The sequence below is a fragment of the Arachis ipaensis genome, chromosome B4 (assembly GCF_059453495.1).
Source record: "Arachis ipaensis isolate K30076 ecotype BB chromosome B4, ASM5945349v1, whole genome shotgun sequence".
NCBI classification, from domain to species: domain Eukaryota; kingdom Viridiplantae; phylum Streptophyta; class Magnoliopsida; order Fabales; family Fabaceae; genus Arachis; species Arachis ipaensis.
Genome location: NC_142439.1, coordinates 16349925 through 16369758, shown reverse-complemented (window position 1 = coordinate 16369758; position 19834 = coordinate 16349925). Strand labels below are relative to the sequence as shown.

The 19834-nt window shown below is 30.5% G+C and overlaps 1 protein-coding gene across 1 annotated transcript; it reads right to left on the bottom strand.

The window, feature by feature from the left end:
- Nucleotides 1-17974: 17974 nt before the first annotated feature.
- LOC107636062 (uncharacterized) lies at nucleotides 17975-18883 on the bottom strand. The gene has a single exon (XM_016339598.3). It carries the CDS (start codon nucleotides 18881-18883, stop codon nucleotides 17975-17977), a length of 909 nt encoding a protein of 302 aa, XP_016195084.2.
- Between the last annotated feature and the right edge of the window lie 951 nt (nucleotides 18884-19834).

Below are 19834 nucleotides of genomic sequence, written 5' to 3'. Positions count from 1 at the left end.
ATACTTGAATGATAATATTTTTTTTATAAGATAGTTTATCAACAACTAATAACGCGGGTATAATTTTTATCCTTTTTTCAATAGTATGACTTATTTAATTTGACACTTGCATCCAAACGTTTTTTCGAAGTGTTTTAGCTCATATCATAATAGTAGTAATTAGAACTCTAATTATATATAATAAAAAAAAAAACAGATCATAAATCTAAAACTCAAATTATATATATATTTTTTATTTTTCTTTAAAGCCTCCACCAGTTACATATCAAACAATGCACTTAATTTCCCGGCCCTGCAAGCCTGGCTTTGCTACATGTGCTACCTATCTATAGTCACAAAACGTGCAAAGATGCTATTTTTGTTTTAAGTTTTCAGTTTTCTCTATTATTAGCAACGTTTTTCCATATATATTGGCTATTGGCCCAACCCATTATTTGCTGCCACTTAATTAATAAGTGACTCCACATTAATTTTCCACTGCTTTGCATTTGACACGTGCATTTGTGAGAGCAACTTGCCCTGTAACCTATGAAACACAAATATTAACACTGACACGGGACACACGCCGACACGTAAATTTTAAAATCTTGTATAACATGCAGATACGCATACATATAAAATATAAATTAAATTTTTTAATTATTTTTAATGTCTTATTTTAATTAGGGTAAACTATATTTTTTGTCCTTGAAGTTTGGCAAAAGTTTTAAAAATACCCCTAAATTTTATTTTGTTTCAATTTTGTCCCAAAAGTTTTCGATTTGCATCAAATATACCCTCAACGGCTAAATTTTCAAAAAATTTAAGACCAATCTAACAATAATGCATGAAAATTATGTTTGATTTATTTGTGTTGAGGGTTGTTATTATGAAATTATTGTTGAATTGGTCTTAAATTTTTTGAAAATTTAGCCGTTAAGGGTATATTTGATGCAAATCGAAAACTTTTGGAACAAAATTGAAACAAAATAAAACTTAGGGGTATTTTTGAAACTTTCGTCAAATTTTAGGGATAAAAAGTATACTTTACCCTTTTAATTATATCAAGTATTTAAAATATTTTTTGTTTTAATAAATAATAATATATACTATATCTAAATTTATTTTAAGAATATATGTTAAAAATAAGACTAGACACACTAACACGTGATGGTATTTAGGTGATTCTAAGTGTGTCTGAAAAAGAATTTTTTATTTTTTATTAAGACACGGTTAGACACAACAGATACGCGTGTCAGACAAATGTCAATAAATATCGTGTCCAAAATATGTCCGACACACAGACACGACAACTCAACAAAGTATCCGTACTTCATAGCCTTTAACCCAAGCCCCAAACTTTTATGAGGTGGATTATATATCATTATATTATCCCGTCTCCGTTTTAAAATAATTACTGTTTTTAATGTTTGTGTTCATTGGAAAATTAATACATTTAAATAATTTTTTTATTATTTACAGTATAATATTCGGTTTAAGAGATTAAGAGTTAATCTATTTTAAATTTGATGAGTTTTATTTAAGAATTTATTGATGATCAATAAATTATTGCATACACGAGATGAGATATAAATTTCTAATAATTAGTTAAATGAATTAGTAAATTAATTACTAGATCAACTCAAATTATCGTTATATATTTAGATAATTAATATATCTAAAATGTTTAAATATATTAAATTTTCAATTAACCCAAAAAAAAAACAATAGTTATTTTAAAACGGAAAAACTACCATATTATGTGAAAATTAAAGTTTAAATTGCAATACTAATCTATCAATCATGCGAAACAAATATTTTCAATATACTAAAATTAAAGTTATTAGTTATCAAATTAATAATTATGTATTTATATATTAATATACATATTAATTTACATATTTTTTAGCTAAACAATCCGCTATTATATATATTATACTTTCTCCGTTTCAAAATAAATGTCATTTTTATTTTTTTAGTTTATTGAAAAATTAATCCTTTATCTAGATATATCAATTTTTTAGTGAATTAAAAAGGTAAAAGCAACACTTATTTTAAAATGGAGAGAATATATTTAAAATAATCAAATATGTAGTAGATGAATAATCAAATTTATTTATAATAGTATAATAAAATTTTTTATAAAATGTCAAATATATATTTTTATATATAAAAATATTATGTACATACTAAAAATCGGTCAATAAATTAATCTTTATGTATTTGTATATAAAGATACATACTATTAAACTTATTTTTAATATATATTTTATATTTTTTATATTTTATATGAATGGTTAATTTAGTATTAACTGATTTTTGTATACCTATATGGTTATTATATACATGATATAGTTGGTTGATTACTGATTATTTATATATATAACATGGTTATCTCTGAAATTATATTGCTATGAGTTGTGAATTTGATATTTGTGGCAATATCATTTTTAAAGGGTGCATTAGTATCTGGTTGTAGGCTGAATATGCGTCCATGAAGCTTAATATATGATGACCGGAAGTGTTGTCGACGAGCTTATCAATGCATGGCAAGGGGTATGAGCATAGTTATTAGAACTGAACCGGTGATCGAACCGGTCAGGCTATTGAGTCACTGGATCACTGGTTCAACTGGTAGATCACTAGTTGAATCGATTAACTCGGTCTTATGTAAATAAAAATAAAAAATAGTTAAAAATTTAAAATTAAAATTTAAAATACATATTTTTACTAACATTTTAAGAATTTCAAGCTATTTTAAAATAATATAGAATAAGAACAATAAATATTTTATTATTTTTACTCTATTATAGATATTTTTATTTTGTTTTTTATATTAAAATAACTATTATTTTTAATTTTCAATAATTTATTAATTAATTTATATTTATTATACTATTATAGAAATAAAATTAAAAATTAAATATATATTTTTAAAAATATATTAATAACAATCAAATATCAATTCTTATATATAATTTATGGTGCAAAATGAGATAATAAATTAGTCACTAGTACAAAATATTTCCTCAATTATGAACAAGAAAAAAATAAAACATAACACAATCAATATCAATATATTAATATATTTGTATACTATGTGTTGTTACTATGTGAATCCATATTTAAAAGGATAAAAAAACATAAAAATTCAGTTATAGTTTATTATATATTTAATTTTTGTCATTCATTAGATTGAGATGCTTGCTGGCTTAGTGGTAAGATGGGGGGCATGATTGTTGGCTTCCCTAGTTCGAATCTTGTGTCACTCATTTTTTGAGTAATTTGGACAGGAGCTTCTATCATGGTTCGGCGGCGCGCGGGTCTAGTGGAATATGGGGTGCGAACTGGCCGATTTTCAACGAGTTTGACCACTGTTGACCGGTTTAATTACAGGTCCGGTCCAAATTACTAACCAAACCAGCCAGACCATCTGTTCACCGGTTTTTTGGTCGAATCGGTCGGTTCGGTCCAGTTCTGATAACACTGGGTATGAGTCTTTTGGGCAGGGCCGATTGAGATCAGTAAAGTCTACACACCTTCGCCATTTTTCCGAATTCTTTTTTATCATTACAACGTTTGCTAACCACGACGTGAAACGTATTTCTCGGATGAAACCTGCACTTAGTAATTTTTGTGTTTTCTTGTTCACTGCTTCGATTCTTTCCTTGCCTAGTTGTCTTTTCTTTTGCTTGACCGGCCGAGCTTTAGAGTCCAAGGCTAGTCTGTGACATATGACTTCTGGATGTATCCCTGGTATATCGGCTGGGGTCCATGCAAATAGATCGGCATTTGCCTGGAGCAGATTTATTATCTGCTTCACGTATCCTGCATGTAAAGCGGAACCGATGTTAGTATATTGACTTTTATCATTTGACAGGCTTACCTTGTTTAGGTCATCTGCTGGGGTGGGTCGTTGTTCATTATTGATCCAAAGATCGAGTTCGGCGAACTCTAGTATGTCGTTGGTATTGTATACCAAGTTTATTCTCGTTGTTGATGCCTGTTTCATTTTTAGTCCTGCATTGTAACATTGCCTTGCTTCTTTTCTATCCGAATGTACTGTTGTTATGGTCCCTTCCTGTAAACAAAACTTGACACACAAGTGAATAGTGGAGACTATGGCTCCAAAAGCATTTAAAGATGGTCTTCCTAAGATAATGTTATAAGGGCTAAAACAGTCAACGATTAAGTATTGAATGTCTAAAGTCTTTGAGTGAGGATATTCCCCTGAGGTTGTCCTCACCCAAACATAACCTGTTACGGAAACTCTTTCCCCAGAGAATCTGACTAACTCGCAGAAGATGGTTGTAGCACCTTTTCGTTCAGTTGCATCTTTTTTAAAGTAGATAGGAACATCACGTCGGCACTGCTTCTCGGGTCTAACAGAACCTTCTGGATTAGGAGACCCCCTGTTGCTACCGAAATGACCACATGATTGTCAAGGTTAGGAGTTTTGGTCTCAAAATCCCTACTTGTGAACGTGATATAAGGAGCTCAGGATAGAGGTAATTCAGATGGTGTCTCGTCTTGCAGTGTTAACATAGTTCGGTAGCTTCTTTTTCTGGCTGAGCTCGTTTCTCTACCGCATGGAAATTCACTTGAGATATAATTGATGATTTTCTTTGGTGGCTAATTATTCAGCCTCTGATCTTTTTCGTTATTCGCCTTCTGATGTTCTGCCTCTTCCGAGGTTGATGGGTCTTTTGGCATCCGGCTACTGATGTATTTGTTCAATAGTCTTTGTCGTGCCAGCCTTTCTAGCAGGTCTTTAGCTACCACACATTCATCTGTAGTATGGCCGAATTTCTGGTGAAATGCGTAGTACTTCGTTTTGTCCACATACCTTTGGTCTTGGTATGTACCTACTTTGCTTGGCGGCTTCATAAGTTTGTTATGAAGGATCTCTTTGATTACGTCTTCTCTTTTGGTGTTAAACTTAGTGTAAGAGTCGAACTTGGGAGCAAGTTAGAAGGGTTTCTTAGGCTCCTTGTTGGTGTGAGACCTGGGTTGTCTTTCTTAGTTTCGGCGGAATTGTGGCTTCTCCATCCGTCGAGCTTCGCGGAGTACTTTGATCTCCATCTGACCTGCTACCTTTTCTCGGAATTCATCCAAGGTTTTTGGCTTGGTTACGGCAATGGTTTCTTGGAACTTTCTTGGGCAGAGGCCACTTTTTAATGCGTGTAGATGTACCTTGGGGTCGAGGTCTAGGATTTTCATGGTTGCTTTGGTGAACCTTGTCATATAGTCCTTCAGACTCTCCTGCAGACCTTGTTTAATAGTGCTGAAGAAATCAGATCCGTGTACGTATATTCTTGAAGCCGCAAAATAGTCTATGAAAGAGCTCGCCAAGTCTTCAAAGTAAGAGATCGAACCTGCAGGGATTTTAGAAAACCAAAGTAAAGCAGCACCATCTAAATAAGTTGGAAAAGAACGGCAGAGTATAGGATCAGAGGCACCATTAAAGAACATCAAGATTGGAACTTCTTGATGTGTACACAGGAATCTCCAAACCCTTTGTATGGTTTAAGCACTGTGGACAAAACAAAATTTTTTGGCATCTGAAAGCTGACAATCTTCTCCGAGAAGGGTTGTCCATCGTCAGCCTTTCTTTAGGTGAGGTGACCTCCTGGGGGCTTGAATCCAGAGGTCGCGCTCCATTTGAGGTTGCGCTTTTAGGGTCCTCTGTGTTGGACTTCACGTTGTGAGCTGCTTCTAGGAGGTCAGCCATTCTTCTTACCTCTGCCAAGAGGGTAGCATTCATAGCTACTAGCTCCTCGTTAGTGGGAGGAGGAGTTGCAGATATGACTTCTTCGGCCACAATCCTGTAGAGAAAATGTAGAGCGAGATATATGTGGGGTTAAAATCGAAATAACTTCGGGCCCACGGTGGGCGCCAAATGTTCCTATCCGGGACTTAGCTCCGAGGTATAGGTCGGGGGCAGCAAGAGGAGCACTGATGACGTCCTTCTCCAAGCATTTGCACCGTGAATTCCTTCCTCGTCCGAGCAATGTAAAGCACCTGCAAAAAGGACTCCGATGTTTAAATCAGTTTGTGATAAAAATTAACAACACCGATTACTAGTATAGTATTTTTTGTGTATCCATCCCCCCTAGGCTTTCGAGATTGTGGTGAAATATTCGAGCTAAATCTCAGATATTTCTCCTAGAGGTGTGTGATGTGGTTTTGACCGGGTATATCGTGTTCGATTGGTTAGTACGTGGTTTATCCGAGATATAGCGTCGGTTCGCACGGATCAATTTTAATAATAAAATATAATAGGATAAAGTATATTTTTTGTCCTTGAAGTTTGGCAAAAGTTTCAAAAATATCCCCAAGTTTTATTTTATTTCAATTTTATCCCAAAAGTTTTCGATCTGCATCAAATATATTCTCGACGGCTAAATTTCCAAAAAATTTAAGATCAATCTAACAATAATGCATGAAAAATTAAGCTTGATTTGCTTGTGTTGAGTATTGTTCTTATGAAATTATTGTTAAATTGGTCTTAAATTTTTTGAAAAATTAGCTGTCAGGGGTATATTTGATATAAATCGAAAATTTTTTGGACAAAATTGAAACAAAATAAAACTTAGGAATATTTTTAAAATTTTTATCAAATTTCAGAGACAAAAAATATATTTTACGCAATATAATAATAAAAGAAAGAATGGCATATCTTGAGTAGTTATCAAGGCTAAATGAAACTAATAATGGAGAAAATTGATAACTAAAAACAAATTAGTTTACTGAAAAAAACTGACAACATATCTTCAGACAACAGAATTTTACAATATGCTAACTCATCATCCAACTAATTAACTAATCTAACATCCCTCTCAAGACTAACGTGTCATATGCAGAACGTACTCTAATAATAAGTTATATATATATATATATATATATATATATATATATATATATATATATGTTTCTATTTTGTGCAAGTAACACATACTATTATATTGTTTTTATCACAAAATATTGTTGGCAACAACTTACAAGCTAATTAAGGTTGTTGTAATTTTGTCCAAGGATTATATTGAATCAATTATATGTGTTCTTATTGCTGAGCTTGACCAAGAGATCGATCACTTAACTGGAATATCAAAATTTATATTACATGGACACAGACATAAACACAAAATATGATATAATACGAAATATATAGACACATAAATTTTAAATTTTTATAGGATACAAAAATATAGTATATATAATGTAAAGTATTTTTTATATAAATTATAATAATATGTTGATATTTTATTAATAATATTAAAATATAAATTAATTTTTAATAAATTTAATATTTTTATTTAATTATATAAAACATTTAAAATATTTTTATTTTAATACATAATAATATATATTATTTTCAAACTCATTTTAAGAATATATATTAAGAAAAAAATTAGACACATTAATACGTGATAGTATTTAGGTGTGTGATATGTCTAAACATGTTGGAAGAAAAAAATTTTATTTTTTATTAAGATACAGTTAGACACATAACACACGTTCAAACGAATGTCATATTTAAAATGAGTTCGACACACGAATACAACAATTCAAAAAAGTATCTATACTTCATAAATTAAAACAATACAAAAGAAGAAGGTTTAATTGGATTCTCCATCTTCTAAATCTGATCTCAAATCTTCAAGACCCATTAACCTCAACACTTATATATTCTTGACTAAATGTCCCTATGAGATCATTCTCTAAAGTTCCTTCCATTGTGATTGCTGTATAATAATGGATTCACTAATAAACATTTTGCTAGAACAATAGAAGTAAGAAGATATCCGGTAGTAGCGACACATTAGAGAACTCCTACTATTAATATAATTTTTTGGTCACGCTTTTAAAATATGAAAGAATATTTTTTTATTTAGATAAAATAAGAAACAAATATATAAGAAAAAAAAAGTTAAGTTTGTAATGTTTATTATAAAAAAAAAGGTAAAATTTTGTCTCACATTATTTGAACATGTAAAAAAAATTAATAAAAAATTCAGTTAAGAGAATGGATAATATGAAAGGTAGGCAGAAGAAAAATGATAGAGTAAAACCTAAAAAAATTATACATGCGATGATCAAATAAAATCTATCTATAAATGATTTTATTGTAGAAATGACATATGATATAATATAATAATATCATTTAATTTATATAGTTGACTCTATTTAATGAAATAAAACTTTATTATTATTGTTCTTGTGATTACGTAGCCCTAGATTCATTTCACGCTATCTTTTAGCAAAAGTTCATAAATGTATTTAAATTGGGACAAAAAGATAGAATCATTAAAATAAAATAAAAACATTCTTGATTGTTATTCATTATTGTAAGAAAAAGAATCATATTTGGTGAAAAAAAAAAATAGCTATATAGTATGTGGCTATCCGCTTAAGCACCCTAAGGGCCAATCAAACCCACCTTCTTCTTTGATTTCGGAAAAGTTCACTAAGGTGGCAACAAAACGACAATGACGGTGAGCAAAACGACGAAAAGTTGCGCTTGTAGGTTCTAATATAAGGTTAGGGCTAGGGTTTCAAATGATGGTGTTCAAAGCAATATTAATTAACAATCTTTTAAAGAAGTTATTATTATTTGACTAACCTAACATGTCACATTGGAAACCACATTTTATGGTCAACTAATAATTACCGAAGACACCAAAAAATTGGCTAATTAATTAACAAACCCTAAAAAGTTAGCAAAAGTTACTTGGACCCTTTTTTTTTGGCCATCTTCCAGTCACAACATACTCTGTCACACCACATTCACTCTTGTTCTCTCAGTCTATGACTACATGTTTATATATATCAGAGTACTTTAATTTCCTTAAAAGCATATAAAATTTGTTTTCCTCTGGCGATCAAACATAACAATTATAACAAAAACAATTTCAATTCTATGTATTGATAGTATAAACAGTTCTAGTAATTGTTCAATTCATTTTATATGTTTAAATAATTTTTTAAATATCAAATTTAAAAATTAGTTATATTATATGATAATATATGATTATACACGTATATAAATTTTTTTTACATTATTCTCAATGTATAAAAATTAAATTAAAAAATAAACTCTAAAGTACAAATTCGAAACCGTTGTAGCAGATTAGTGAGTTGAAGCATCTACCATGAATTTAGAAAAGTAAATTCTTATGCGGATAGACTAGTCTTACATAAACATAACTTATGATATAGTTATCATATGTTTTCGTCTAATCTTTATGTATCTCTTTTAGTTTTTTTTTTTTTTTTTATTTAGTTAGAACAATGTTTTTTAGGGTAGTGGTTATTTAGTCTGTTTTTTCTTAGATATTTTCTACCCACTGTTTATAAAAAAAAAAAAGTAGATGATAAGAAAATAAACAGGGCAGTTACACTATTAAAAAAATTTCTTTTAGTGAGTATTTAATTATTTTGTTTTTAGCGACAATAAAAATAGTCGTTAATATATTTACTAATAATTAAACATTAGTCATTTTATGTTTTGTCGCTAAAATGTTTTAGTGACAATTATATAATTGTTGGTAAAAAAAATTTTAATGGGCGCAAAAAGTATACACTCGCTATTATAACATATAGTAATAACGGTATATAATTGTCGCAAAAATATAAGTTAAATAAGATATATAGTAGTCGTTATGTTATTGCTACTAACAATAATTTTTGTTGAAGTGTTAGAAATATAATCATTCATGTGACTCATCTTATTAATTTAAAGTTCTTAGAAAAAATAGTGGTTTTGTGACGAAGACAAACAAGTTAACTTATTCTTTTTATTCATTATTAATTATCATTTATATTATTATATATGAAAAATGATGAAGATTGAAATAATTTACTAAATCTGTTGTGGGAAAGCCAAGACAAGAGCATGGCAGTGACAGTTTGAAGTTGTTTGTTTATTAGAGTGAGTTTTTGTTGTGTTGTGGTGCTTTTGCTTATTCTAACGCAAGCACTTGCCACTTTTTTCTTTCACACACTGTATAAAGTGCTTAATTCTTGTGTGTGAATATATTTCTTTATTTAATTATATTCATCGTAAGGCAGAAAAGGTTCCCAAGCGAATATACGTTTTGCATTACGAATTCTACTTTTTTTCCCCTATGCATGCTTCACTGCTTTTCTTGCAATGAAAAGAGCACAAAAATACTATATTTTACTAAATATTCCATTGCCTTGTTTGCCTATATAAGGAACTACTTCCATAAAAATTATCTTCTGTGTTTTCCAGTTTTTCTCTCTTCTCTACTTTTACTTTGCATTCTTATTATATATTTTCTTCTATGACTAGTTGCTTTATTATTTCAAATGGTGTTTCAATTATTGATCATGAGTGTATAATTCACGTATTTGATTCTACCGATTCAATTTCACTTTTTACTCTAATAACGATGCATGGCATGGCATGCATGAGAATCACTTTACTCCAATATCTCATAAAAATTAAGGGAATGAGTACATGTGAGTTCCGATTAAATAATATTCATCATGTTAATTTAAGTAAAATTATATCGGTTTGCTCTATCTATTTTTATTTATCGTTTAATTATTGAATTATAATAATCATCTATAATAAAAGTTTATTCGTACCAAATTTTATAAACATCATGACTAAATATTAATGAACTATATTCCAGCAATCTATATTCATATAGATTTTGAACTTTTATATTACCTATAATTTTTTTCTATAAAAACGGTTTTGTTAAGTAGGCAATATAATGACTTCCGTAAATAGTGTGAACAATGGACTTTAAAATTGATCTAATAAGATAAAAACACACTACATCCCTACGAAAATCATAAGTGAAAAAGAGAGGTTACCATATGCATAACTGCATTGTTCACTAAATTCATTATTGTTTCTCTATACTTTTCCATAAAAAAATATACCAAATGAATTTTGATGGATAAACTACTAATTAAAATGGCTCCTGATTTTTTAAGAAACTAACGAAAATATTTTCACTTTAATACGATAAAAATATCCAATATTAAATATATATTTTTAAAAAATATTTTAGAGATTGAATTTTAATACGATTTTTTGTAAATATGATTAGAAAAATAAGATAATTTTATCAATAAAATATGGTAATTTTACTCTGAATATAGAATTATTTTTGTGATTTTTTTATTAATGACCAAGAATATTTTTGAAAATAAAGAAAATATAGAGATCGAATTTTTATCTAATTTATTGTATGTGTTTTCTAAATTTTTAAATACAAAAGTCGTTTATCATTTATAAAAAAAATATTTTTTTAGTTATTTTTGTTATATTTTATAATATATTAAAAATATGAGAAAATTCCACCCCTCCTCTGCGAGATGCTAAAATAACACTCTCCTTCCCTCTATTTATAAAATGTACATTTTCCTCCCTTATAACTTTTAAAAAACCTCATCTTTAATCCATTTTAATTTTTTTGTGTTAACTAATTTTAACTTCATCCATTTTTCAAGAAAAAATAAATTTTTTTTTTACAAAAATACCTTTTAACAAAAATGTTATTTTTTGTCATTAATTTTACTTACCAAAATACCCTTTAATAAATTATTTTTTTATTTATTAAATTATATTTTTACCAAAATATTTTTAAAAAAATTTAATAATTAAATTATTTTTTCTAAGATACCCTTTAATAATTTTTTAATTATTAATTATAATTTTACCAAAATTTTTGTTAACAACCTTTTTATATTTTATTATTAATTTTTTGATATCAATATATATTATTTTAATATTAAAAAATCTTAATAAGATTATTTTTTAATATCAATATATATTAATTGTTATACATATTAACAATGGTAAGATTTTTTTATTTAATGTTAAAATAATATATATTAATATCGAAAAATTAATAGTAAAATATAAAAAATTATTAACAAAAATTTTGGTAAAATCATAATTTAATCGTTAAAAAATTATTGAAGGGTATCTTAGAAAAAATAATTTAATTATTAAATTTTTTAAAAAATATTTTGGTAAAAATATAATTTAATAAATAAAAAATAATTTATTAAATGGTATTTTGGTAAGCAAAATTTAATGATAAAAAATAAAATTTTTGCTAAAGATTATTTTTGTAAAAAATAATGTTTTTAAAAAAAAAAGATAAATTTAACATTAGTTAATATAAAAAAATTAAAATAGATTAAAGATGAGATTTTTTAAAAGTGTTAAGGGAAGAAAATGTATATTTTATAAATAGAAGGGAGAAGAGTGTCATTTTAATATCTCGCAAAAAAGGGGAGTGGAATTTTCTCTAAAAATATTTTTATCGAACACTAGCAGAAGTAGAGATTATTTTTGTTAGTGTCTTCAAAAATTAGATGTAATTTTAATAGTTTACCCGATTTTAATTGACATGAGATTTTATAGTCATCATCTACAACACATTCATCTAGTATTGAAATGAGTATGGCAAAATATAATAGGCTGGGTTTAAGAGTATTGAACTAGATCCATAGGTGAGTAGCAGGGGTGTACATGATTCGGCCCGGTTCGAAGGTCCGGTCTGGTCCCGAATATTTTAGGAGCTAATTTGGTTTGATTTTATCGGTTTAGGGCCGGGTAAGGGTCTCAAAAATAGATCCGGTCATTATTTCGGGTCGGGTCCGGACCATAGTTCGGGTCACCCGAAGTCGGCCCGGTGGTCCGGTCATCATACACAATTAATATTTTGTGTTATTAGTGATGGATCATAACTATTCTTATGTGGAATTTAAGTATTGTAAACCTTAATATTTTGTGTTATTAGTCATTATAAGACTATAAATTAATGTTTTATGTTTAAAATGCATACAACTTTAGACTAATGCATAATATTGTGTTATTTGTATTGATTTAAATATTTGGTATTATTAGACAATATTAGTATGATTGTGGTTATGCTTTAGTATTGATTGTGGTTATACTTTAATTTTGAAGAAGGGTTGGTTCTTGTTATATTTTTTTAAGTGAATTTTACTATGTTAAATAATGGTTGGAGTCTTTGAAATTTGGATATTTTTACATGCTAGCTTATAAGAAGGTATCAACGTAATGTAATGTTAACGGCCCGATTTTCATCCGATTTTCATCCAGTATAACTGTGACCCAAAAGTGTATTGGTTTTATCGGGTTTAGGGTCGGATTCGAGTCTAATAAATAGACCCATTGTATATTTCGGACCAGATCTGAATCACATCAAATCTGACTTCACCTGACTCATGTGCACCCCTAGTGAGTAGGTTGGGATGTTATAATAAATAGTATCAAAGGCAATGCTGAGATTGATATTAAGATGTTAGGCCTAATTAAGAGGTGGAATGTAAAATTGAGAGGTAAACCAAACATGTTTTATGAAGATGTGGAGATTTTTTTTAGGTTTAATTACTCTGTTGGTCCCTATAGTTTCACTAAATTTTTAATTAGGTCCCTATACTTTTTTTCCTTTCAATTGGATCCTTACACTACTATAATTTTGTAATTAAGTCCTTTCTAGTGTAAAAAATATTAGAGTTAACTGAATATTTATTTGCAAATTGAAGGTATTTATAATTAAAAACTTAATTAAATCTTTGACCGCATGCATTCTGGTAAAAATATTATGTTAATTTTAACATTTTTAACATGAAAAGGACGTAATTACAAAATTAAAAGCAGTGTAGGGACCCAATTGAATGGAAAAAAAGTATAGGGACCTAATTAAAAATTTGGTGAAACTATAGGGACCAACAGAGTAATTAAACCTTTTTTTTATTGTGGGGTTTTGCTGTTATTTCTAACATCAAGAATAAAATAGTGAGATTTGGAGTGACAAAATATATAATTCCTCAAACAGTTAAGCGGATAATTAAGTTGGGTTGTTACAACGTACTATTAATGGAAGATTGTTATTTAGTGAGTGGAAAATTTTGTCATCATTCTTAACATTAAAAATAAAACTGTGAGATTTGGAATGTCAAAACAAATAATATTCTCAAACAGTTAGATAGTTAAATTGAATTGTTATAAATTTATTATAATATATTATTAATTAAACAATTAAAATATATTACATAATACTTTTTTCTTTTTTTGGTGACTTACATAATACTCTGTCTCTTTTGTTACGACTAAAACAATTTCTTCTCCAAACTAAACAAATTCACATCCTCTGTATTGTCTTATATGTAGTATTTTTTTTATAATTCATAATTAACTAATTATAATTACACAATTAAAATAACACATTACTTTTTAAGTATAATTAAAATTCAATTATTAGCGCCTAAATTAAGTAGTGTATTTTGACACTCCTAATTAAGACGTACTAGTAATATTATGAAAATATAAATCTTTTAAAATTATATGATCCTGACATTATAGATTATGACACAAAAAAAATTATAGTATTAAACTACTTTTACAAAAAGGTCGTAAATATTGTACTTGATTTGGGAAAAAATGAAAGACCTTATTCTCATTGAGTTGACGTTGATATATATATATATATATATATATATATATATATATATACAACAATGCAAGTAGTAGCTTGGCTAATCTATTAATTGTACATCTGGCATGGCTTGGTAAATATCATTCTAATACTAACTATTAATTCTAATATCCCCCCTCAAGTTTGGCATATAAATGTTTAAAATGCCAAACTTGGCTATAAGACTATGAAACTGAGCTGCTGAAACGGGTTTGGTGAAGATGTCGGCTAGTTGGTGTTTGGACTTAACATGTATCAATTTGATAAATCCAGCAACTACTCTCTCTCGGATGAAGTGGCAATCAACTTCTATGTGCTTTGTGCGCTCATGAAAAATCGGATTGGTAGCTATGTGTATAGTTGATTAGGAATCACAAAATAACATGGCAGAATCAATGATGACATTGAAATCAAACATCAATTTTTTTAACCAACTAAGTTCAGCCGCCACTGCTGCTAGTGCCCTGTACTCTGCTTCAGCTGAGGATCTTGATATTGTAGTCTGTTTGCTTGATTTTCAGGATATTAAAGAGTTGCCAATAAAAGTGCAGTAGCCTGTGACACTGCGTCTGGTATCTGGACACCCTGCCCAATCTGAATCAGCATATGCCATGAGCCGTATGTCAGAGTTGGCTGGAAAAAATAAACCTTGTCCTGGACTTCCCTTCAAGTACCGAAGGATGTGGTGGAGAGCATCCATGTGGGACAAGTTTGGACTTTTCATGAACTGACTCAAGGTGTTAACTGCATAAGTGATTTCAGGTCTAGATATTGTTAAGTACATTAGCCTGCCCACCAGTCTTCGATATAAGGATGGATCACTCAAAGGGGTGCCATCTGTTGAGCTTAACTTCAGGTTAGGTTCCATTGGTAACGCAGTTGGTTTACAAGTTGTGAAATTAGTGTCTTGCAGTAGGTTTAGGGTGTATTTTCGCTGACATAGATGGATACCATCAGTGGATTTAGCAATTTCTAGACCAAGAAAGTATTTCAGATCTCCAAGAATCTTGAGTTTAAAGATGGATTGAAGCAGTTTCTGAACGTTTGACAGCATAGTGAAAGAAGCACTTGCTAGGATGATGTCGTCTACATATACCAGTAGATAAACCACATCTGTACCAGACCCATAAGAAAAGAGAGAGTAATCATTTCTTGACTGTTTGAAGTTATTCTTCAGCAAGGCAGTTGAGAACTTGAAAAACCACTGTCGCGAAGCTTGACGTAGCCCATATATAGAACGATTTAGCTTGCAAACAAGTCCTTTATTTCTGTCATTGTGTCCTAATGACAGCTCCATGTACACCTCTTCGAAGAGGTCTCCATTTAAAAAGGCATTGTTTACATCCATTGCCACAAAGACCATCCTTTGATAGCTGCTAAGGATAGGATAACTCGAACAGTGGCAAGCTTGGCTACTGGGGAGAAAGCATCATGAAAATCCACTCCAGCTTGTTGTGTGTACCCTTTTGCAACTAGCTTCGCTTTATACCTGTCCACAGTGCCATCAGCCTTGCATTTGATTTTGTACACCCACCTACATCCAATGGTGTGCTTGTTTGGAGGTAGTTGAGTCAGGGTCCAAGTGTTATTATCTTCCATAGCTTTCAGTTCTTCATCCATTGCTTTTCTCCACTCTGAAAATTTTACTGCCTGATGGAAGTAGGCTGGTTTTGGAATAGCTTGGACATTTCTAATAAAGGTAGCATATGATGGAGGTAAGTGTCTCTTAGTGTCAAAGTTACAAATAGAGTTGGCCTGGTTACATTGGTAGTCAATAAGGTAGCTAGGAGGTTTGCTTTGTCTTTGTGATCTCCTAATAGTAGTTGTTGGTTAGTTTTCGAAAATGTGAGTGTTTGTGGTGGTTGGGACAATCTCAAAGTTTGTTATTTCAGTAGTTTCTGTTCGAATTGGTTCGGTATTGGTGTGTGTTAAAGTAGGGTCAGTGAGTGCAGGTATGTGTGGGTCAGGGATGGGTGAGGGTAACACTATGTCAGGAAATTCTTGGATGAGGGAATGGTCTAAAGTATTGATGGAGTGGAATGGGAATATATTTTTTGAGAAACTTACATCTCTAGAAATAAAAATCTTCTTCTTCTCTATATCATACAGCTTGTACCTTTTATAGCCAACTGGATAGCCCAGAAAATAGCTTTGATAGCTCTAGGAAAAAATTTGTTTCGCTGAGATAATAGGGTGGATGCATGGCAGAGACAGCCAAACACTCTCAAAGCTTGGTAATCCGGCTGCTTTTGAAAAATTCTTTCATACGGAGTTTGAAAATTAATAATAGGGCTAGGCAATCTGTTGATGAGGAATGTGGCTGTGAGAACACACTCTCCCCAGAATTAAATTGGTACCTTGGACTGGAAAAATAGGGCGCGGGATACATTTAACAAATGTTGATGTTTGCGCTCCACAACAGAGTTCTGCTCAGGTCTTTCAACACAGGAAAATTGGTGGAGTATTCCTTTGGATTGCATGAAATCAGTAAGAGCTAACTCCTTAGCATTGTCTGAACGGATCTATTTCACCTGTGCTTTGAATTGTGTCTCAACCAGAGAAATAAAATTGATCAAAGAATTTGTTGCATCAGATTTATGCTTCAGTAAGTAAGTCCAAGTGAACCGTGAATAATCATCAACAATTGTAAGAAAATATCTCATTTTATTATATGTAGGAGTCTGATATGGCCCCCAAATGTCACAATGGATCAAATCAAATGGAGATTGACACAAGTTGTTATTTGCATGAAAAGACAAACGTTTAAACTTCGCTAAGGGACATACCTCACATCTTCAGTGATCAAATTTCAAGGGATTATTTGAAAGAAACTGACTCAATTTTACAAACACATTTTCTGACACATGACCTAATCTTGCATGCCAAGTATAACTATCTACATGACAAACTAAAGAATTAGAGTGTTTGACAGAATTGAAGAGTTGATGGTGAGGAGATTTCAACAAGAACAGACCTCCACACTCATCACCTTTGCCAATCACCCTCTTGAAAATCTGGTCCTGTATTGTGAAAGAAAGGTCAGAGAAGCTGACACTATACTTAGAAAATTTTATTAAACTACTGACTGATATGAGATTGACTCGAAAAGAGGGAATGTAAATGACATTATGAAGAACCAAAGACTTATTTATGTGAATGGTACCCATGGCAACATCACATATTCTCGTATGGTCAGGTAATGAGACATAATGGTTTGACAATGGTTTTGGATTATTAAGTAAGGCATAGACATTGGTTATATGGGTGGTAGCACCTGAGTCAATTATCCATGAATGTGTCAAAAGATTTGGATCCAAGTAACTAGTTGAGAAAATTTCACCTGCACATATCTCAGGATTGTCATTACTAGAAAGAGTTGGTTGAGATTGCAATAGACTCATGAGTTGTTGGTACTGAGATGCTGTGAGAGAAAACCCAGAGTCTTTGTCAGCTATATGCTCCTTCTCTTGCTCAGATATTGTTTCAGCAACAAGATTCACCTAATTCCTTTGCTTGTTCTGACTGTACCCTGGTGGATATCCATGGAGCTTATAGCATTTATCTTGTGTGTGACCAAGTAGACCACGGTGGGTACAGAGCGGGCGGTCTCGCTTTCCTTTTCCTCTGTATTGATTCGCTGGCTGGCTTCGATGTGCTACAGGAGCGGACTTCACGGCAAAAGCGACTTGTTGAGGTATCGCAATAGAATTTGCCATGCCAATAGCACGTTGTCGCTCTTCTTGAAGAACCAAAGAGAAAATCTTCAAGATAGGTGGAAGGGGGTCCGATAACAGAATTTGACCTCTTATGTTGGAGAAGGAATCATTCAAGCCCATTAGAAAGAACAGGACGTGTTTTTTATCAAGATGAGATTGGAAGGCTTTTGCTCCTCCACATGTGCACATTGCAAGTGGCCGAAATGTGTTGAGTTCTTCCCAAATTATTTTTAATTTAGTAAAGTACTGAGAAACAGAGAGATTATCTTGAGTTAGGGTAACTAAAGCCTTTTTCAGCTCAAAGATTCTTGGACCGTTGCTTTGAGAGAATCTTGTTTCTAGGTCTTGCCATAACAAAGCTGCAGAACCAGCATAGATCACGCTAGCAGCAATATCCTTTGAAATAGAGTTTAAAAGCCAAGTTGTAACCATATCATTCGTGCATTGCCACGATTCAGCAAGCACATGGTCGATTGTTGAACCTGGTTTAGCGATGGATCCATCTATGAATCTCAATTTTTTCTTTCCACTTAACGCTAGGCGAATTGACCGACTCCAAGATGCATAGTTATCTTCTTGTAATGGTTGAGAGGTCAGCACCAAACCGAAATGATCACCAGGTTGTAGTGCGTAAGGATCTTGAACAGAGAATCTCACCGATTGAGGGGCTTCCATCGATCGAGGAACTTCCATGGATCTTGAACAGAAAACTGGGAAGCGAATCGGAAATTGGAAACAAAAGGAGAAAGAGGTTTGTGAAATTGGGAATCGGAAATTGGAAAATTGAGAAAAATTGGGGAAAGAAACGTGGCGTTGCGGAAGGAAAAGGATCGTAGAACGTGACGTTGCGGAAGGAAGGTTAGTGAAATATCATTCCATCTGATACCATATTGAACTTGATTTGGGAAAAAATGAAAGACCTTATTCTCATTGAGTTGATATATATATATATATATATATATATATATATATATATATATATATATATATATATATATATATACAACAATGCAAGTAGTAGCTTAGCTAATCTATTAATTGTACATCTGGCATGGCTTGGTAAATATCATTTTAATACTAACTATTAATTCTAATAGTAAGAGACAAAAGTCACCGTCGACTAAAAAGACCAGGATTTCTGTGGATAAAAAAATAAATAAAAACTACGTCGATTCTGACACTATAGATTATGACACAAAAAAATTATAACACGCATTAAACTACTTTTACAAAAAGGTCGGAAGGGACAAAAGTCACCGTCGACTAAGAAGACCAGATTTTCTGTGGATAAAAAAAATAAACAATAAGTTGTTTAGTTATTATTTTCATATGAAAGAGTTTAATTTTTTACTAATAATAATTAATTTTAACATTCGTTATCTAAAATTTGAAAGAATATAATTTAACGTATATACTTTTATATTTGATTAAGTATTAAGTCTATTATACAAATAGAAATAATTAATTTTTATACTTACTATTTAAAAATAATATTTTTTTCTATATATACATAAATATAATTAGATATTAGCATAAAAAATTATATTGATAGTTATATAATTATTTTTTAAAACAAATTGAATCTTGATTCTAACTTTTAACCATAATATTAGTATTTTTTTTTAATTGTATGTAATAAATATC

What these genes read in the sequence shown, in the direction of transcription:
- LOC107636062 (XM_016339598.3), bottom strand. Translation starts at nt 18,883, where the DNA reads ATGGAAGTTCCTCGATCGATGGAAGCCCCTCAATCGGTGAGATTCTCT.